General features: G+C 40.6%; 1 protein-coding gene across 12 annotated transcripts in view; it reads right to left on the bottom strand.

Moving 5' to 3' along the window:
• EMSY (EMSY transcriptional repressor, BRCA2 interacting) overlaps positions 1 to 21,007 on the bottom strand; it is a 41,301-nt gene extending 20,294 nt beyond the window's left edge. For 7 of the 12 annotated variants that reach the window (XM_082304277.1, XM_082304285.1, XM_082304281.1 and 4 more), the window contains exons 1-9: positions 20,872 to 21,007; positions 19,643 to 19,751; positions 15,895 to 15,994; positions 15,176 to 15,250; positions 12,747 to 12,922; positions 11,415 to 11,567; positions 7,707 to 7,966; positions 2,887 to 3,160; positions 569 to 889 (exon numbers count right to left, since the gene is read on the bottom strand). In XM_082304277.1, coding sequence (XP_082160403.1) covers positions 569 to 889; positions 2,887 to 3,160; positions 7,707 to 7,966; positions 11,415 to 11,567; positions 12,747 to 12,922; positions 15,176 to 15,250; positions 15,895 to 15,994; positions 19,643 to 19,712 — 1,429 coding nt within the window. In that variant the 5' untranslated portion in view covers positions 19,713 to 19,751; positions 20,872 to 21,007. Of the gene's footprint in view, positions 1 to 568; positions 890 to 2,886; positions 3,161 to 7,706; positions 7,967 to 11,414; positions 11,568 to 12,746; positions 12,923 to 15,175; positions 15,251 to 15,894; positions 16,031 to 19,637; positions 19,752 to 20,871 lie in introns of all 12 variants that reach the window. The other 5 variants (XM_082304282.1, XM_082304284.1, XM_082304283.1 and 2 more) reach the window with 5 other exon arrangements.
• Positions 21,008 to 22,169: the final 1,162 nt, after the last annotated feature.

Raw genomic sequence — 22,169 nt, 5'->3', positions numbered from 1 at the left:
CAGCAGAGTAAAGCCAACATAGAAAGATCACATGACTTGCCCAAAGTCAACGGAATGAATCAATGTTACAAAAAGAATCCAGTCCAACTTCCAGTCTCAGATCTAATTGCATTTGTTTTAAGTACCTCAAAAGTAGGTTTTGATTTCTGGACCCAAGAAAAGAATTAAAACATGGATTAACTTCTTTTTCCAGTTGATACAGTTGAACTGCTCTTGGATCTTCGTAAAACCGATGTCTTCCAGGTTGCAAATCACATTACTTTTGAAGATATTTACATACCGTTCAATCTCTAAAGATAAAACATTTATTCCTAAAGCATAGTCTGTAGACCTGAACCAAACAAGAAGAGTGACAGAACCAAATTCTTGAATTATTGTTAGCTGAAAACATTAAGACATCCTTCACTATCTACTTATATCCAGGTTTAATGCCAAATCCTGTACTCAAGTAATTATGCCTTAATGATAGCTCCCCATGCACATTTTGGGACAGAATTCTGCCCTACTTCCTTGCGTTGTGGTTAGACCTCGCCAATCAGCAATAGGACCCAAGATTAACTCCAACTACCTGATTCCTGTTTGATCTGAATGGTGGGCTTGATGCCAGGTGGCAACTGAGATTGCTGTGGCTGCTGTTGAGCTACAGAAGACTGCACCAGCTGTTGTTGCTGCTGCTGCTGCTGCTGTTGTTGCTGTTGTTGTTGCTGCTGCTGTTGCTGCTGCTGCTGCTGCTGTTGTTGTTGGGCCTGTTGTATTTGGTGCAGCTGCTGTTTGGGGGACTGCTGATGCTGTTTGGGAAACTGTGCTAAGATCTGAGTTGGATTCCCAACCAAACCTTTTGGGGAAGGTAGTCTGGTAGAGGCAACTTTAATTGCCGATGTAGACACACCTGTGAAAGAGTAAATGGTTTAAGATTGAACAGTGCAACAGGAAAGAAAAATATTACTATTTCTTAAATATTTTTGCATTTAAACTGTCATTACTACTGAAAGATGCATAGATATACATAAGTAAAAAAGCTCCCACATAGCAGAAGCGCTCTGTTCAGAGGCAAGGCAGCTTTACACAGATTTTGAACGTGGCAGCAGAACAGCAGCTAATGGAAAGATCACGATCCCAGTCTACTGCCTGCACCTTTTGTGGTACAAATAATTCAAAAATATTTTCAAAGCCTGATCTTTAGGCTTCAAGAAAGCAAAATATAGTGAAAATCATGACTACAAAAAAATAGGATATGAGGGTGACCAATATCAAACCCATCAATATCAGAAGGGAGCATCTGTTAGTGAGTGTGATGTTATTTTAAAAGAATGAATCAAGTAATGGTACGCAATCTAGAAAACTGTGGAACATACATTTTTTGTGCTGATAAGCTAGGTGATCGTACAAGTAATACAGTGATTAAAACAAGTTTGCGGTAAGATGGAAAGACAAAGTTCCCAAACAAATCTTAATACTTATTTCTGTCATTCCCTTACACAGTTGTCACAACATTTCCAACAAAATTTGGCTTCATCTTTAATTCTAAACTGCACATCCATAGGCACCAAAAAAGACAAACATAAAGTCCATGTCTTATAAAGGCAGTTTTTAACCAAGTCCCAGCTGTAGTAGAAAACAGAAAGAAAATCTCGTTTCTTATTTCTCTACATTTACAGATGGCAGCGATAATGACAGAAATCATAATAAACTACAATTCTGGCAATCTGAATAAGCAACCCTTTTCTCACTGCATCATCTAAGATGGTTTCTCCATTTCCTTCATCTGCTGTTTTCATTCACGAATTTAACTTTCTTCACATTTGGAGTGATTATCAGTTTACGTCACAAAACATTTCACCAGCATCTTCTGCAACGATACTGATAGTCTTGGAAAAAAAACAACCTGTTAAAGAGACACTCTGTCTAATAGATTTTAGAATTATAGCCTCTTCCATGATCAAACCCAACTAAAATCCACAGTTCAAATAATATGAAATTCTGCTGTAAGCCCTTGTGCTCTGTAGACTAATATCTTCAGGACCTGATTAATAGAAGCAACACGGAAGGCAAAATACCTCCTCTGCCTTCATTTGGTTGCCCGGCTTTTTGTGGAATGGAAGGAGAACGGAGAATATGGACCAGGAAAAATTGCCACGTGACACTTGCCATTGTCAGGCACAGTATTCTTCCAGTGCTGCTCACTGAGGCCCTTTCATTCACCCACAGCTTCCCTTCCAAATGTTAGCTAGTGGCTGCAGAGCTGAATCAGTCAAGCTAGCGTACATAGTTGGAATTAGAAATCAGAAACCTAGGAATTTTAATTCAGGCTCACTCAGATCTTAATTTTTAAGGACCTGAAAACTGACATGCTGATAAAAAACACAGATAAAAAGGTGTAAACACTTCTCTGCCTTTCAGAATTGTCATCAAGATTAGTTACCACAAGAAATATTCTAAAGACTAGGCACGTCAAGCATAAGCTGTATTTATTTGATGTTAACTTTGCATGCTTTTGTAAATCAGGCTTTAAGAAAAGCAATCATCTTCAACTATTGGAAACATCCATTTTCCATGCATCAGAGTTCTTAAAGCCAGTCATTTTGAGGCTATAGTGTTTTAATGCTGCAAGTAAAATCTTCTCAAAATAAAAAAGCTATGCCACATCACCTTACCACATTCTCTTTAAAAAGAGGATGTGCACATTAATTGTTGAAGTAAAGAGGGAAAGAGGTCAACAAGAACTTTTGTTGAGTATCTTGGATTAGTTTCATCAGTAGACTTCTTTCACATCTCCTGTGCTTTACTCATCATATGTAAACATAAAGTGCATTTCCCCTATGCTGTTCTCAAAACAAAGTCCAATTCATCAGTGAAAGAGCTTTTACAAATATATTATTGCCATACCTTGTGCTACCGTTGACATAACCACTGACGGTGTTGATGATACTACAGCAGTCACAGCAATGGTATTTGCAGTACAGGAGGGAGTGGAGCAGCTACTGCTGCTGCTGCTACTGACCAAAGAGGACTGAGAAGCAGTTATAACCACTGGTTGCTTTTGAGTAGTTGAGGCAATGACTGATGTTGGGACAAGTTTCGTAACTGCTGCATAGTTGTGGGACTTTGAAAGGATGTTGGGTACAAAAGTTGAGCTTGGAGAGGTGGTTACTATTATCACCTGAAAGAAGAAAAAGAACAACAAGAAATTCATTTGTTCTTTGCATTTATTTAAAAGCATAAAATTTCAGTAATGTATCTGTCTATGTGCGTTTAGTTTTAGGGATACATGTTTATTAAGAGTGTCATATTCACATTTGCTGGCAACAAAAAAATTTCAATTAGTTTGAAGAAGTGGTGATAAACATTTCCTTAAAATCAGAAGGTTGGTTTTTTTGTTTGGTTGGTTGTTTTTTTGGTGGTTTGGTTTGGTTTTTTTTTTTTTGAGGAAATTACTATCTAATTAAAGCAGAATGATCTCATGTCTGAAGGCAAACAGACAGGAATGAACTGCTTGGCTTCATTAAACTGGGCCAGGAAGCCTAAAGCCCATTTTAAATGGAACTGAAGGGATTTCAAGCACATTTTAAACACCTTTCTCCCAAACCGTGCACACACATCAAGAAATAGCAATGAGAGAAGAGATGATTTTTTTTCTCTTTAACGATTAACAAGCAGTTGCTGAGTCAGTAATGGGAAATATTTTTGATCCACAAGGCTATAAACAATCAGTATTTCATCAGTGAAAAACCTGGTTTAGGTTTATAACAACTTCTGCTTTAATTAGTGCTCTCAATAACAAGAAATTCTCTCTCATCTGTCTGAAAACCATTTGTCTAAAGACAATAAACATTACCCCTAGTGTGAGTTACAATTACAACACCATGAATCTGATCTGACATAGAAAAAATATAGAATTCATTATAACATTGGAAGAGGTCTGTTCTTATGCAACTGACCTAGAAAACTAAGCATTTCTTATGTATTGAATATTGGGACTGTTTATGTAAAGAGATTCCTTTTGTTCTGCTTAGATGTACCTCCTTGTACTTACAAACACACAGTTAAAATAGAAACACACAGCACAGAAATACAACATATTTTCAGTTTACCATGCAAGAATATTGAGAAATTGTTTTAATAATGCAATTGTCCCAACAAAAAATTCATTTATTAAAACTCTGAAAATTAAAACTTATTAATGATTTGATGCAACAAAAGCAGATAGAAAAAAGGTACAGAAGGAGTAAAGAAAACCTGGGTCAGCTCGGACTGTAAGTCTTACACTACTACCCAAGGACTACTGAAACCTTGCCTCACAGAGAAAAGAAAGAATATGATAATGGCACCAGAAATAGACTTAAATGACAGATCAAGCAGTAAGAGATTAAAGGGTTTGTTTGGTTTTTTTTAATGGGGGGGGGGGGGGGGAAGAGATAACCACATGGATGGAATAAAAGCAGCAAATTTCACCACCACAGCTGCCTCTGCCTCTCCTTTCCCCCCCAGTGCTTAGATTTATGGTGCTTGCTACTTAGCTAAGCCTTTAATATCTTGATCTGAGGAAAACTAAAACCTTACTACCTCCACGAGCTGCAGCAGGTTGACCACAACTAACCAATGCCTGAAGGACAAGGTTTCCACATCTGCTGCTCCACCACATCATTGCATTCTCCAGGGAGAATGTTTTCTCTGCGTCATTCTTATTTTTGCCTTCTGCCTAACCTTGATTTAATCAAAACACCCTTCTGAAATTGCTCTTAGGCTATGACCACACAAATGAGCTGAACATGACACAGCTTGATTCTGGTACAAGGCTTGCAGGTGAAAAGATCCTATGATGTGCCTCTGGAGTTTTATCCTGTTTCTTAAATAGTCAGTTAACACTAGAAATACTTCCCAAGTGTGTGAATTTTAGGGCCAGTTCCATTCCACCTACAATACCTAATTTAGGAATACAAAGGACAACTTGCCTTTAAAAAAGGCAGATTATTCACATTATACTTCCTATAGAATCCATAGCACAACAGGGCAAGTTCAGCATCTCAACTAAGTAAGTACAGATATGTAGGATGAATCTGGGCATCATCACAAGTCCTGAACACCGTTGTTCTTCATTCAAAGATGGAGATAAAACCATCAATCCAAGATTATGACTTAATAGCACTTTATTTAATCATGCAAGGAAAAAAGCTTGTAAAGCATTATAGCTCAACAACGATTGCTGTCCTGTGACTAAGCAGGTTTGGGTCTCTATTCTGTTTCTTCTTTCAAAATTAACACAGCAGAACAAAGTTTAGTGATCTTCATGTATGAAGTATATCCAGAAAACAGAATTTTCTGGTAAAAATTTAAAATTATTACAGCTGAAATCACAACAATTTTTGAGATACTATTTTCTCACATATGTTGACATGATCAAAGTAACCTCATCGTGGGTACCAAAACTGCATCACATTTTACAGCAGAAAGACTGTCTGATTTAAAAAAAAAAAAAAAGGCAAGTTGATTTTTTTTTTGTTGTTTGTTTTAATTGCTAAGGTAAAAACTAATTCCTAACATACATTAAAATTAGTCCTGTCAGCTCTATTTTGAGAGACATCAAAACCTAGTCCCTGAAGACATAAAGGCATTAACTGCCAGAAGCCTCACTAGCTAGATTCCTTCTGGGTCCTAGACGGAGGACTTTATTATAAGGGAATCCAGAAATTGGAGCTGTGACATTATTAGTTGTTACGACAAATCTTCCTCCAACCTACTAAAATGTCAAAACAATTCAGAAAGCTGGCATGCAGAAACGAAGACTTTCATTCATATCCAACAACCTCACTCATATCCAACAGCACTTGTTTAAAATAGTACGTTTCCAAGTTGAGTGTAACAAGCCTGACATTTGATTTAAAACTACTAAAAGGGATTTCTCCCACCAAAATGATCCAGTTACATATTTTGGCATATCTTAAATCCAACAAAAGAGGGCAGTGTGACAAGTTCAGATACAAATGCTACTATGGCTCCCTAATGAACCAAGCGATGATTTTCCTATCACTGCAGATTAGCGAGAGTCAAATACTACGCAAAGCAAACCCTAAAATTTCCATGTCAGAACAAGCAGAAGCACAACTGCAGAAAAGACCCTACCAACAGTTCATTCTCTTCCTTTCGGAGATTTAATACACTCCATCTTTAACTACCATGATATATAACACTCATACTTAATACAACACTGCAGACATTTAAGGCAAAAAAATTCTTCCTGCACAAAAGATGAGCCTAACAAGAGCAACGGAATGGGTAGGTTAAGCCCCGTCCTAGCTGTGGATTCACTGCATTGAATGCAGGACATTTTATTTGATGGCTTATGCTCACTCACAGATTTCTATACATGTATTCAGAGATGAAATTTGATTAAGGACACTGTTAAAGAACACTGAATCAAATGAAAGCATCAAAGAGCTCTGAAGTGGGAAAAGGCCAGAAAGCAAGTTCTTTATTGCACATTACTTCAGTTAATCTTCCTTGGTTTTAAAGTTTCCAAAAATCAGGACATGGGAACTCTGCTAATCCAAATAGAGTCATAAAACAATTAAGACGACTAATAAAACAAATACCCTGTGAAGGTTTGAGCTCAATAGTCAAACTGTCACAGTTGGAAAAAAATGCTTGTTAGCAGCCAGCCTACCATGAGTCTGTCGGTATCAAGGCCAAATTAATTCCACAGACCACCCCGCCCCAAGTCTGCCTTAATTAATAACCGTACCACGAATGAACTTGGTCTGAGCCATTAATCTTTTTTTAAATCTTAACAACAAAAAAGTAGACACATCTGAAATGCTTCCTAAAGCATGGGAAAATAGTCATGCCATAGATGGGGCACGTAAAAATCTGAGTCCAATACAAAATTTCAACACAGAAAACCTTTTCCACACGCTGCATTCTGGTGAAAGCTGGGCACACTCAGCTGAAATAATGCAACTGATTTTGAGCACTATAACACTGTTAATGTAGAATGAGAAATGGCACGCTAGTACTGAAAGGAAAATAAAGCCCCCCAGTCTTTGATCAGCTCCAAGAATAAGCTTTATAGACCCCAAAAAACTAGTCTCTAGACAAAAGGCTTGGCAAGGGAAAGCCCATGCCACCTCTCCTGGAATTCTACTACTGCAAAGAATAATTATAAATAAGGAAAATAGAAATAAGAAAGATTACCTTTGACCAATAGTTGTTACCATCTGAAGGCTGTTCAGTGGCCTATGTGATCCAGTTCTCAGTGGACTAGTGTCCATATCACAAAACCCAACACCACAAAGGGTACTAACTGGCAACCTTGTTGGCAGTCTCACCAGAGAGGCCAAGAATTGAATGAGCATGGAGACTGAATCCCCTCTCATCCCTAGAAGTGGTCCCTTCAGGTCAGGGTTGAGGCACATTGGTGGGGCAGTCTGGGGGAAGCTTGCACTCCCGCTGCCTGTGCTGTACCTGTTCTGTGGATAAAAAGAGGGCTTCAGTCTCCACGGCTGTCAATCCAGGTCCTTTCACACACAGGTGAACTAAATTCATACAAGAGTTTGGTTTTCTCTTTGTTCTTTTTAAAGAGGGATTACCTTATCCCAAGTGCAATCCTTAAAAAACAGCCAGACAGTTCATAGAAAGGAAGAGTCAAACATCACATCTTATTCATTGATAAAACCAGAATAAAGTAACATTTGGCAGCTTCCCCCACATACCTTCTGTGTTGTCGTGTTTGTTGTCTGTGTTGAGGGCTTAGTGAAGGTTATTTTCACAGGCGACATGTGCGGTGGTAAGGAGTTGGCAATGCTCTGCATTATGTTACTCATCTTGGGGCTGCCACTTACAGGCACTGTGATAGTTTTAGTGACAGGAGTCACTGCCTTCGGGACTTCTTTCAGGAGAACAGGGGAAGAACTAGAAGAATTCGTTCGCCGTCTTTTGCGGGGCTTTTCATCATCATCTGAGCAGCTGACACCTGGAAAAGAAGTACTTTTTCTAAATTATATTTTCCCCATTTGCAGCTCTCAATGCTTTCTAAAACACTTCAAACTTGCCGAGTCTTACACCCGCTTTCAAATAAGAGAAAAAGAAATAAAGGATAAATTATTTCTTATGGTCACAACTAACCTGTATCACACCACAGATGGTCTTAGTCCTTGATACAGACGACACTCAAAGTGCCATAAAGCAAAGAAACAAACCCCAAAAAACCCAAGCTACTCAGTTACTGGGTTACTTCATTCAGTTTAAGAGATTAAAAGAACATAAAGAGCCAGTACACTCTGTCTCCAGAAGTTTGACTAAGGAGACTACGCACACAAGGGGTTTGGGATAACGCCATGCACGTTGCAGTTTAAAATTTTACACTACACTGTTGTTGCTGCTGGTTTTGGTTACAGCAACTGGACTACTGAAGTTTATCCTCCTGTTATCTTCTCCCATTTCAACCTTTGTACCTAACTTTCATGCCACGCTTACCATTATAGTACCCTTCTCCCTTTCACCACAACACAGCATCTTGAGATCCTTTGGGGTTTTTTTGACATACTTTAACTATGGAGGTCAAACCTCACTTTATCAGCTTCTGCCTTGTTTGGTGTAGTTTGTGCAACAGATATAAAACGGCACCTAACATGCAATCATGGAAAACAAAAGAAGTTCAGCCTCAAAGGAGTTCATTCTTCCTCACAAGCATCTGCTGCACACATATAAAAAAAAAAAATCTGCTGCAATATTCAAGCTGAGCAAAGGATAATAGCGTGATCAATGGATCTTAAATCCATATGAAATTTTCCAAAGTAGGTAATAGGTTCATAAATTGGTATACATTACAGAAAGACACAGTTTAATAACCTTGAAAATCTCTTACGCCTACTGGGTAGCACTTGTTCTTACCAAATCAGCCAGCATTAAACAATTTTAAAAAACAGAGATAAGCTGAAAAGACACAACCCCCCCTATACCGAACATGACTGAAGATTGGTCCGTATGCCTGGGGCTTAAAGACAAAAAATGCTGTCACAGCAAAAAGCAGTCTTGCTGGTAACCCAAGGAAACCTGGTTGGCAGTCAATCTCTAATTAGGGTCAAGATCTAATTACGGTCAATCTCTAATTAAAATAACTAAATATTCTGGCATTCGAAAAGTGAAGATGCAGGAATTAACATGGACAAGAAAGTGCTCAGCAGCACAGCAAGTGATTTCTGAAAAATGGGATTCTCCCCTGGTACGAGTACCAGCTCATTTGCAGGTACACTTCAGAAGGCTGACAGTTGTATCCACACAAAGATGGGAAACTGAAGCAGCGAAGAGAAGCAAAGGCTCTATTTTAGGTTTGCTTTGAACTCCAAAAAATAGTTTTAGCTGGCTGTAGCAGTACAGATGAAGCATGGATCTACGAGTCCGGATTTCAAAGCTCTAATCAACAATTTACTTTATGGCTCTGAACAAGCCTAGTGGTGATCTCCATCTATAAAGCAGAGATTTGGTTACAGGACTTTAAGGTCTATTATGAATAGGCTTTTAAGTATTACTGTGAGTGCACTACGCAAACTTATAACTGTGAGGTCACTAATCATGTTGAAAATGTGCAGGAATTTCAGAATCTCAGAATCCATTTGAATCAAAAATCCACATGCAGCTAGGATGTTAGGACACCGCTGTTACTTTGGTGGGTCACCAAGAAATACTGAAGAGAAAGCTATTTGTTTGTAGTCCTCATCCACAAAAAACAAAACAAAACCCAAAAAACAACACAGAAGTAAGCAAGTAACTAGCAGAACATTATTTTATGTTAAGTACAGCTCATTTCATCTCCTGTTTTCACTGCTGGGTTTCTCCAAGAACGTTATCCCTATAATCTCATGTTAGAAATTGCATTTGCACAAAGTTGTCCACAAGCATTTAGCTGAAAGGTAATACAGCTCGACTATAATTCATACTTGACAAGCAAGGAAGCAGAGGCACAGAGGGGTTAATGGCTCAATCAGACCGTGACTTGGATGAGGTCACACAACAGATCAGTGGCGAAGTCAGGACTATAACTCAGGCCTCCTGAGCTTGCTCTTAAGCAGGTTTCTTAGAACTAACGTGAGGGATAAAACACATTCTGAAAGACACACGATTCCTTAACACAAAAAAAAAAAAAAAAAAAAAAAGAACAAAATGAAGCATGCGAAGTGGAGGAAAAATGAAATCTAGGGATGGATGGAATAAAAATGAGAACCTTTCATCCCTCTATTGTGTGTCTAGACTGGTTTTATACTCATTACCATGTAATAATTCAACAGAGGTCCAAATTAAATTTTTAAGAGGTTAAGAACATTTTGCCCTGAATCTTTAAACTAAAGCTGAGTGATTAGTGCATTAAATCAGAAAAATGAAAAAATTTAAAACTTAATGTAATGGGTTCCGTGGGCTGATATAGCCATTAAAGATGGTGGCTTGCAGGTAACATTATAGTTATGTACAACATGAAATTTCTGACTAGCTAGAAGTTTATACAAACATGCACATATAGCATAAAGATTAAAATAATTTTTAAAATATTAAAGGTATCCACAGCAAGCATAAAAATAGCACTTATCAACTTCACTATTAATCTTTACTTGTCACCTGCATTTTGATAGACACCAAATAAGGACAGAAAGAAACATTTTTAATTATTAGTTAAATAAGCTACCTTTGATGAGCTGGGCATAAGCATGAGGACGTATTCTGCTTTTAGAACTAGTGATTTATTAGCCAAAGAAAGAAGGGGTGGGCTGACAAGAAAAAAAGATCGTTCTAGACATTATGCCCTGGATTTTCAAATTTAAATACATAAGGGTCGGTATCTGGTGGGATTTCGTATGGAGTTTTCACAGTTGCCCAGGAATGCAAGCCTCACTAAGATTCCCTTCCAAGTAAGTAAGTCACAAAATGGTCAGACATAGTTAATGTAAGCATATAAATGCTTGCCAAACTACTGTATTCTAAAAAAGTCTAAGTCAACTCTGAAAGCGGAAAGGAGGGACCTTTTCTAACTCAAAGAAGTGACTACTATGCATTATTTAAGCAGAAGGAAGAGGGAAGTCCTCTGCAGAGAAGCAACCAGCAGAGCCACCTCAAAGACAAGTTCTGAACAAGCTGGATTAGAAATCCACTGATATACAGCAATTCCTATATTTTATTTTCAGAATACTTTTCACTCTTCTTGTCCTTGCCATTACTGCTCCCTGCAGCATTTTTCAGTGAGTGGATGTATCCTGAACACAATTTCTCTGAAAAAGGGAAGCAATAAATTCATTCTTTAGACTAAACGAAGGCATAAAGGCATTACATGACTTGCCCAAGGTCAGAGTGTTTAACTCAGTCCATGCTTCAGCCACAAGACTGTCCCTCCTTTCTTTCCCTTTTGTTAATCAGTTGCTAGTATCACTTACTTTTGACGTAAACAGTACTTCCACTTGGCAAGACGACTACATTGGAGGCTGGACTGGCAGGTCTGGGGGACTTCACTGTTGCTACACTGCCACTTGGAACAGGGGTAGATGTTGGGGTTGAAGTGGTACTTGTGTAGGAATAGCAAACCACCACTGAAGAGGAGAAAAGACACCTTCCATATAACTGAAGTGCAGAATCCCATTATTCTATCACTATTTTAACAATTGAAATGGAAGCCAAAGGCTTATTGGGTCATTATCCACATCTTTGCCTCTGCAATCCTGTTACTGTTGAGTATTCCCCAGTTTGACCTAAGCATGGCCATGGAATTAATGGCCTTCAAAGACACCATAGAAATCTAACTTCCCCTCCTCCCATCCCCAGAAATCTGTGCTGCCGATTCTAGATTTTTTTATTCGTATTAACCTGATGTTTTACTTTACAATTTGTTATTTTTCATTTTAGCATTAATTCAGTATTTTGATCTTTTTGCTTTTCTGTAAATGACCATATCTAAACTGGTAACAGATAGAAAATAGCTAGTGCCTCTCCTCAACGCTACGTCAGTTGAAGAAACCAGAAATATTCCTTCAGTAACAAACAACTCATTTTGCTAATTGGCTTTTTTAAGCTGTTGCTTAGAAGTAATAGTACAATGATCCAGTATTTCTCACAAAACCAGAATGAAACAGTCTATTTCAAGAAGTGTTACACATTCTCTAGTTTATATAGTTTACAGTTTATATAGTATATATAGTTATAATTTGAGCCTATTCAGCCAAGTTAGATGGAATGTGTACTAGCATTATTTAAAAGGCATAGGGAAAGCAGAAAGCAATCTTTTAACTTGTTACCTCGGTATGTTTAGCCTGAAGTTTAAAAAAAAAAAAAAAAAAAAAAAAGAAAACCAACAAAATTTTCTTGACTTTCACCAAAACCTACTTGCATTCTTACAACAAAGTGTTCTGAAACATCTTTCATCACTTACAGAACTTTACAAAATCTTAAGCCATCAGTCCGAGATTTTATAGTTTACAGAACTTAACGAGTTAATCAGTGTATTTCCCCCTCATTTCCTGGCAATTTGGTTTTTTTTTTTAATTTCAGTTGCTAGCGTGCTCACTAACACGAAGCTGTCAGATTTATGCTGCAGATGCTTCAAAGGCATCTTTAAAAAAAGATTTTTTTCATATTTCTATGAATACTGTGCAATAAGAATGATCCAGATTTTTTTTTTAATATCTAACACTTAAAATCTAAGTTAACAATTTATACTGCGACATTATTTTTATATTCCCATAGACTTCAGTAGAATCCCGGCTTTCTCTCACCTTCTTTGTTTCCAGTTTCTGCAGGAACTGGAAGAGATGCGTTGTGCTGAACAGCTGCGTTGGCAACAGCATTAGCGGTAACAGTAAAAGCTGTTTGTGGAACCAGCCGTGGCATCAGCGGCACCAGTCGACGACCTTCTATAGACCATTCGGAAGAGCTATTTGGTCCAGACATGCTAAACAGAAATGCACATTCTGTAAGTATTCTGCCGAGTTTGCAAAATGCTCAGTACTCTTATTTAAGTGCCTTTTTTCAACAGTGAAAGTCTAAAAGGCAATTTCTAAAGACATACTAGAGCAATAACCTTCAACTTTCTTCATTTCGTGAAAGCCCTTACATTTTTCCCACCTGATGCAGAAATCCTCCCATAGAAAATTTAAGCATTGCTTCTTCTTTTACTGTTTTGTTTTACAGAGCCCTTACAGGGACAGAGGTCTGTGGACGGCACGTTCAAAACCCCCATATTAGATTAGCTACTGTTCAGGTAGAGTTGGTACACTCTCTAGATCTGGATAACAAAAATACCTAGACATCCAATAGATTTCATAAGACTACTGAAATTGATTATGTTACAGGGAAAAACCCTTGGCTTCTAATGCAAACCTTGTTTTACCTGAAGAGAACAAGTTTCTCAGACTTAAAGGAGTCCCAAACAAGATAACAGAACATTAAATGATTTAAATACACCCCATGCATCTTCCTCAACAGAAACCAGCCTGCTGCTCTCATTTTCTCTTAACCTTAGTACTTAAACACAAACTAGAACGGTTCCAAAAAATGTTGTTCTTATCTAGATGGAGAAGTGTTTCTGTTTATGACTGTTTTACATGAGTCATTTGTCAAATCAGCAAAACTAAAATGGCAAATTATTTTTCAATGCTGTTACGTTCTTAGGCAAATCAACTCATTTAATGTATTAATATATTCTGAAAAACAACTTCTCACGTGAACTATTACAAGCAAGTTGCAGCAAAAGGTACCACAAATTAGTTCGTAAAATGCAGAGGATCTGCTCTGTTGTTAAATCCTGATACGCTTCAGCGTTCTTCTTACATATTCATACAGTATAAGCAGAGCTACATCAGCTGAGGTAAAAAGACATTTTTGAAATCAAAAATACGACTACAAATGTTGCACATAGCAAAGCTAGCAAAGTCGGCTTTCCTAATGAGTTAGAGAATTATTTAAGTCCAATACTATATTACCAACCATCACTTGCAAAGAATTATCACAGGAAAAATAAAGAGATGCAGCACTTCACAATTGCACCTTGTCTGGATTATAATATCTCATCCGTTTGAAGTTCAACATCTCAGGACAAACTTTGTGCTTGTTCTGTGAAGTGCTAAAAAGAGAACTACTACTTAAAAAGGAAACTTGATTCAAGAAAAGAATCCTGATTTGACAATTAAATGCTTATTTTTCTCCCCCCCCCCCCCCCCCCCCCCCCCCCCTTAAAGAAGTGTAAGGAACTTGGTGGTTTTTGTTTTGTAAACAGCCTATTTCTAACCCTGTAAACTTGAACATTAAAACACTAAAATGTTAAATGTCCTTCTGCAGCACTAAAACAGTATGCCGATTTTGGCGAGTCTCGGATCAGACAATTGCTAACTCCACGTGGCCTGCTATTTGTATGATTTCCTTTTTTTCCTCTCCATAACACCTAAGCTACAGGAGTCAAACTTAAAAATCAATGCTTATAACACAGAAAAAGACACAGACACTTACAATCCAGCTCTTAACAGTAAGACTGTTAGGTAACTATCAAAGATACGTAAGCACTCGCCCTCTTGCTCCTCTCCACCTCTCAAAATCATGTGCAGCTTGCGAAAGCAAACGCAAGGAGGAACCAGCCCAGTTGATGCCAGCACAGCAGCTGCATCACGCAGAGAACAGTGGACACTGATGTCATCCGTTAGCTTGCTGCAGTTTTTTTACTCTGACCATTTTGTTCCCCTCTATGCTGATACACTGTTTTCCACCAATCTCTGCCACCTCTTTCCCTCCCGTTGGCTTTCTACATAGTTAAGTCCCTCTCAATATAACCTTTCCAGATTTAAATAAAATTAAAGGTAAAACAAAAAATAATAAAGCAAACATTTATCCTGCTTATGATACCCCTATTTTCCTCTACTCTCTGTTTCTTCTGGTCTATCTTACAGAAAGCTCTTCATGACAAAAGACTGTTTCTTATATTGTACTTGTACAGTGAATGGGATGCCTTCAGATCCAGAATGCGACAGTACTAAATAACTGTTTCTAGTTCCCTGATGTAAATCTCATACAGTAATTCCTTCATCCATACACTGTTTTAACTACTGTTCTTTAGAACGCCATCAGTCTTCAAAGTTCTATCATTCAGTTAAGGCAGAACGGATTTTCCAAATGGTACCTGTGGAAATCACGCAGAAAATTACCTATAACTTACTTGTGTGCAATAGTCGTTAGTCGTTCATCATTTACTGCTCTCCGAACTTCAGCACGATGTCGCTCCGTTGAAATACTATTAAAGAAAATAGCAATATATTTTAGTCAGATGGAGACATGAACATTTATCTAAAACTTCTAGCTAAAATGAAACTTATGAATAATCCGCTCAAGAGACAAAAGGGAACAGGCATTTACATTTAAGAGATTGTCACTTAACTTTTTCTATCACAGTGAGAAAGAACGAATGTATTATTGTTCAAAAATATTACTGAAGAATAAAAAGAACATTACTGTTCACAGGGTACCACTGCAAAACAGCTAGAATCCAACCCCCTAATGAGAGCAATAAATTTAAAACACACAGTAGAAAAATTTGCACAGAACGTGCAGCGTTCTTTCTTGAGGCAACTTGGGCCCAAAGACCTCGAAGTCCTACCTTGACGGAACTCCAAGCTAGCGTACACTCCTGAGTTAGCTGTAAGGATTCTAACACTCGTTATCTCCTAAAACACCAAAACAGTAAAGCTCCAACCACAGAAGCACAGTTGTTTTCCTTACTAAAAAAAACTCCAAGCAGGATAGGAATCAAACCTCCACAAGATGGAGAATCACTTCTCTAATTTAAGATTTGCTTTGTGATACTGGTGATAGAAAAAGCACGCAATACCTTAAAAGAAAACAGGTCATCAGTTCTTATTTTAAAAAGGTCAGGGTTACCTAAGCACTTTAGAGAGTTCTCCAAGAAGGTCCTTCTTCTCTTTCGTAAGGTCTCCCTGTGCACGTAAGGCACTGATGACACCTGCATATGCCTCCAGTTCTGAAGAATTAGAGCAAACAGTATTTCTATTTAATGCTCACAGCAAAGGGGGGGAAAAAAAAAAAAAGTTATTTCCAGTATTACTGACAGTATTCTATTAATTTTCAAAATCATTAAAAGGAACGTGCCTTTCAATTATTTAGTGTTTTTCAAAAGAGATTGATGATGTAGAACTCTCTCAGTCAATTACTCTGCAGCACACAGCTTTTCTATGAAACAATTGTACCACCACGGAGGATTATCTAGTTTATAAACCCAACTGAATATTTCAAGCTCTCTCTGAGCTGATAGTTCAGCCAGAAAGCTTGAAGAAACAGTCCCCAAATTTGGAGTAGCTCAGAATTCTCTAGAAATGGGAGAAGAAAAATCTTTAAAACACACCATTATTAAAAATTCCATGGAAAAGCTTGGCTTGAAAAAGAAATACACTATCAAAAGAGCAACTGATTTTTTCCTAATGCTTTTCCTTAATTCATAGAATCATAGAATCATCAAGGTTGGAAAAGACCCTTAAGATCATCGAGTCCAACCGTTAACCTATCACTGCCAAGTCCATTTAGCACAGAGTCATTTAGCACATTTAGTCCAATTAGCACAGAGAACATCAGCTCTGGTTTGTTAAATACGATCATCGTAATCTTTTATGCCCATTTACTTGATACGTACAACTGCTTGAATCTGAAAAGAATGCAACGCACTAAATTAAACCTGCTCAACACAAAAGAAACAATCCAGCTATTCTTAAATGTAGAGCCATCACAAAGATTAACTCACAAAAACACAACTCCGATTTAACGTAAATTTATAATTCCAGGTGACCTACGTAAATGTCATGCCATCAGTGTTTTAAAAAAATAGAATAGTTAAAGGCTACTGAAGCTTCTGAATTTTGTCCTTCTAAGCAGGGTGAAAATACACCTAGTGCAAATAATGCAGTCTGCTAATTTGCCAAAGAATGACTTGCTATTCTAAGCTTAGCACAGGTTAAGGCAACCGAAAACTTCAGGTTACTGAAACTCCTGCTTTAAACCAGAAATACAAATTCTTTCCGTATTTACGTAGGTGCCTTTCAGCAGCCAACCAAACCAACCCCACAACAGATCCCAGTTAACCAAAAGCAAGAATAAAAGGGGCAGGCCAAAACCTAACACCTCTGAAGTTTGCTGCAAAAGAAAGACTGATGCTATTCTGAAAAGCTTTCAGATTAGGATTCCAAAGAGCTAATTTACAAATCAAATCAAGGAATTGTGCTGAAAAGAAGTCCTGCTCTCCTGTCCTGATTAAGCAGACAAAACACAAAGCAGAGTTGCTTTGGTTAACTATGCAGCCTGCACAGGGATGCTGAGTGACCTACAGAAGCATTTACAGCTTCAGTTATAAAACATTTGCTAATTAATGCAATGGTTATTACTAATATCAACATTTATTTAGACAACCATGTTACAATATTTAAGATACTAATTATTTTCCTCTGTTAACAACATAAAGTAATTCTCACATACAACCGTATAATTATTCAGCAAGGATAGATTTTTTTTTTCCCTTTCTGCATTTTTAATAGAGATCCTCTACACTGGAGCTTTAAAAAGGCACATTCTAGCTTTTTAGAAGCTAGTAAAGATTACAGAACAGCTGTAACTAGCTTCCTCACCCTTATGTCTACACAGAAATCGCTAACTGGTGCGCTCTCTTTCCAACACAAAACACATCAAACGGCCAAAAGAGGTTTCACAAATAAATACCATCATTTCAAGTGTAAGGTGCTACCATCATCCCTTTATTCAGTTATAAACCACGAACGCTGCGGAACGCTAGGTATTGCACACCTCAGGGTGCATTTCAGCCTCACCTACACCACTGCATTTCATTCGTTCTGGATCACCCCGCTACTGCTGAATGGTCAACCAAATAAGATGTGGGGCTGAGAGATGGAAAAGCGGGACCCTATAAAGCCGATGAATATTGCTGGATATGACTGTTAGACAGCTATTCGCTCCCACTGCCCATGCTCTTTCCCTCTCCAGTCTTGTGGTGCCTCTATTTAAACCGAGAGCTTCTCTACCCTAGAAGAGACACGGCTGCTACAGGCTCTGATCCTCTGTTACTGGCAGGGCCCCCTTGTGGGGACACAGCTCATGCCAGCAAAAAAAAAATAAAAATATTTTTTTTTATTTTTTTTTTTCCTGTCAGCCTAGGTTATGTCATTGAAGGAGGTGTAGCTGCAGTTCTGTTTGGCTCAGCTGCACCAGCAGGGCTCTGCCAGCACACCGCCATCAGCTGGGCTGGGAAGTTTTTTTTTTTTTTTCCACGCTCCTAGCCAGCAGAGCTACGTTAACAAAATTTAGTAGCACAGATCCAGTCCAAATCTTTCGGCATCCTGCACTTTCTCCTAGTTTTCATACTTCTTGAGCCTCGCTTAAGACCTAGGGCTGTCACCCTAATGGATGTACAGCTTCGTTGCAATGTTGCGCGCGACATCTGCGTCAAAGTCTGTTTTCAACAGAACACAAATCCCAGATTCCCAAGAAATGAAATAAAAAGAGCAAAGCGAGGGAAAATAAATTCTCAACTCTCAGAAAATAAAGTGGATGGCTTCATGATGTACAAGAAGCTTGGCACAGTTAAGAAGTACAGCACATCATCTTTTAACATTCAAGTAAAATGAGAACAAGAAAAGCTGTGATTTGACTGTCACAGGAAGTTAGAGGCAGTCTCAACTTTCTTCCTGACATCATCTCTTAGATTATGCTCCTCAGAAGAAAGTCTGAAAAGAAATCTAAGGCTTTTTTCCCTTCCAATACTACACATCATTTAACTGGCAAAAAAATCCTTAACTAAATAAAAAGAAATTCAGCTCTAAGAACTCAAAAACGACTGTGCAAGATCAAATCAATGGTCTAACAAAGGATTCTCTCTCCTGTGGCAGCCAACAGTGGATGTGAGGAAAGAGCAAATATTTTTATTACCTTCCAAAATACAAAAGCACGTCTCCTTGTACACATGTATTTACAAAGACAGAGCACAAAAAAATCTCCCAAAATATATCTGTTAGGCAGGGGGTCTCAGATATTGAAAGACATTTGAAACAATGCAAAAAGCTCCTGTTGTTATGACAGTTAAAAGAGAACATTGCTTTCACACTTCCCTGATAATCTGAGTAACTGCAAATCACAGACCATCACAATTTTTTTTTTCTCCTGTTTCAAGTCTTTACGATAATACCTTTAGTACTTGAACTCAGTCCCACCGTGTCAATTAAACCAGGGTTCCATGATTTTTTTGGTACAGAAAGGTGCCTAATACAGAACTGGAAGACAAACGAAGACGCTCCTCTCACAGAGTATCCTGTTGCATGTTAATAGTCGTCAAAAGAACAGCAATGCAACACTGCAAGATCGAGGCAGAGATGGATCAGGACATCCATGGTTCTACCAAACCAAAACAATTCTGCTCTATTCATTTTGCTCAGGCAGAGAGCATCTGCCAAACATCACTTTAAGCCAGGGCTGTCAAACCAATGACACATGCAAAATGCAGGAAATGACTTGTAAGTTGCCTGTAGACATATTAAAGTATTTCATGGAAGCAGCAGGCAGGCAAATCTTAAAAGGGCAAACATACAGACCCACAAATTGTATCTTACTGTACCCAGTTTGCGAAGGATCCTCTTGCATTCATCTCTGCTGAGATCCAGAAGAGTTGGCCACACCACAGGCATCTTTCCCTTGTGTTTGTGCTCCCACAGAGCTCAGCCTCGCTGAAAAAGGAATATAAATGCAGTAAGTGCAAGTCCATCATTTATCGATTTCCCGAGCCGATTAATGTAGACTCTCCTCAGCCTGCTCCCAACTCCACCGACAGGTTCGCTCCCATCCCTGCTCCAACCTTTGTAATGGCATGCTTTGCCATGCAGGAATTCAGCAGTTTCACAAGGGCACGGACTTCCTATACTCTCTTGCTCAGATCCATCACCCAAGCCTTTTTACCGAGTTTCCTATCTCCTTCCCAAGCCTTTTTTTCATGCTGAAACGCTCTCCGAATTGATGTTCAAGTCTCCTCCCTCTCTTTATGCACAGAGCACCTATTATAAGAACTCTTCCAGCTAACCGCACGCCCCCCTTCCCCCCGGGGAACGCATTTTAGCACTAGCCTATTATATGACAGAATGGCAAAAACACCGTGAAAATTTGCTTTCCACGTACCGACACCAGCCCCCAAAAAAACCCAAACACGGGAACACCCCCTCGCCCGATCGCATCGCGGCGAGATTCCGGGGGTGGCGGGGAAGGAGGGAGCATCTCCCCGTTGCAAGGAGGATAATAAGGGAAGAAAAAATAAAATAGAAATAAAAAAGAGGAGCCGGAGGCGAGCGGGGCGAGTCGGTGTGTGCCAGCCCGCGGCCGCGCCGCGCTCCCCGGGCAGGGAAGACGGCGGGGGTGGGGGGTGAGCACCGGGAACAAAAGCCCCGGCGCCGTCGCACCTTCCAAAGCGGGGCTGGAAGGAGGGAGGGAGGGAGGGAGGATCTCCCACAAGGGCGCCCGGAGGCGGCAGCCGCCACCCGGGGACTCCCCCGGCCCTCGGTGCGGGGGGAGAGGGGGGACCGGCGAGAGCCAGCGGCGCCGGGTCCCCCCCGGGTTCGGGGCGCAGCCGCCCCCGGGGCCCCCGCCGGCGGCAGGGAGGGAGCGGGCGGCGGCCGCTTCCCCGCGGAGGGGCAGCGCCGGCGGCCTGCAGGCGGGGGACGGGGCGCGGGCCCGGGCCCGTGAGGAGACGGCGGGTCCCCGCCGTCCAGGGAAGGGGGAGCTGCCCCTCTCCCCGAGGGGAAGCGCCCCAGGCGAGGCGGGGAGGCACGGCGGACGCTGCCGGGGAGCGGGACCCACCTGCCCGGCCGTGCCCGGCACATCGAAAGGCTCCTCGGCGGCAGGGCCCCTCCTCCCCCCCGGTGCCGCTCTCGGGTTTGTTTAGTGGCGGCGGCGGCGGCAGCGCTTCCCCGGGCCAAGATGGCGGCGGGACGCACTGCCCATGCGCGGCCGCCGCGGTGCACGCCGGGAGTTGTAGTCCTCGCCCTCCCCGGCCACCACCCGCCGCGGGTGAGGAGATGGAAGAAGCGGGTGCCAAGATGGCGCGGGGGAGCGCGCCGCGCATGCGCGGCGGCGCAGGGCGCGCCTGGGAGTTGTAGTCTTCTCGGCGTCTGTCGACGCGGTGGGAAGCGGCGCCGGCCGTCCCGCCATGGCCCGGCGGCCGCGTACGGGCGGCGAGAGGGGACAAACAACCTCGCGCGTTGTCCGCCCGGGGCTGGGGCGGACCAGCTGCAAGCGCGGCGTGGTTTAAACGCAACCCACGTACCCCTAAACTTCAGGCATTAACGGCTGACCGCCGCTTCTGCAAAGAAATCCGGCCGGGTTGGCATCAGCCCTGACGTCACTTGGCCGTTTCCAGCTTTCTGACTTCAAACCGGCACCGGTTACAGGGCTGTAGTCACCACGCTTCTGTGCAAACAATAAGGTCATAAAATCCACGCCCTAAAGACACATCCACAACCGCTCCGGGTGGTTTTTTGTTGTTGTTTTTGCTCCTTGCGGCAATTCACCGCGGAGCAGAGCAACCACCTACTCCCCAAAACCACCAGCACCCATTTAGGAGCCCTGGGCCTGGCAGCTCTTTTATATATAGCAGTGATTATAACTTTTTCCTGCAGATTTCTAAGAAAAGCACTAATTTTATCTCCTTCAGAGTCCTTAGATCAGATGAGAAATAGAAAAGAAAATATCTCGGGGGTGCAGCCGAAGCTTAAAAACAATGCATCAATCTGTGGCTGCGTCTTGCTGCGAGAAAGCAAAAAAAAATCTGCTCCATAAAACTGTCTGCAAGGCAACCGCTGGAAAATCACAGTAAAGCCCCTTCAGGATGAGCTTCTGCTATCAGGTCTCCATCTCACAGGGCTTCATTTTTGCTGCAGGCTCTTGTTTTCCACGCTTCACCTCGCACGCTTTCAGATTTTGCAAAGCAAACGGGCGCCCTGGGGCTGGACAGTTTGATGAAGAGGAGGGCAGAGCTCCTCCTTGTTCTGCTCTCTCCCAGAAAATCTCATTTTATAGTTTGCTTTCAAAATGTCAGAAACAGCTGGACATTTGCTAAGGTGAAGACAAGGCGGATGGATGGCGTGTGCTGAATGGCA

The sequence above is a fragment of the Platalea leucorodia genome (genome assembly GCF_965183815.1).
Source record: "Platalea leucorodia genome assembly, chromosome: 2".
In the NCBI taxonomy this organism is placed as follows: domain Eukaryota; kingdom Metazoa; phylum Chordata; class Aves; order Pelecaniformes; family Threskiornithidae; genus Platalea; species Platalea leucorodia.
The sequence above is the reverse complement of the archived record's forward strand: the minus strand, read 5'-3'. Positions and strand labels throughout refer to the sequence as shown.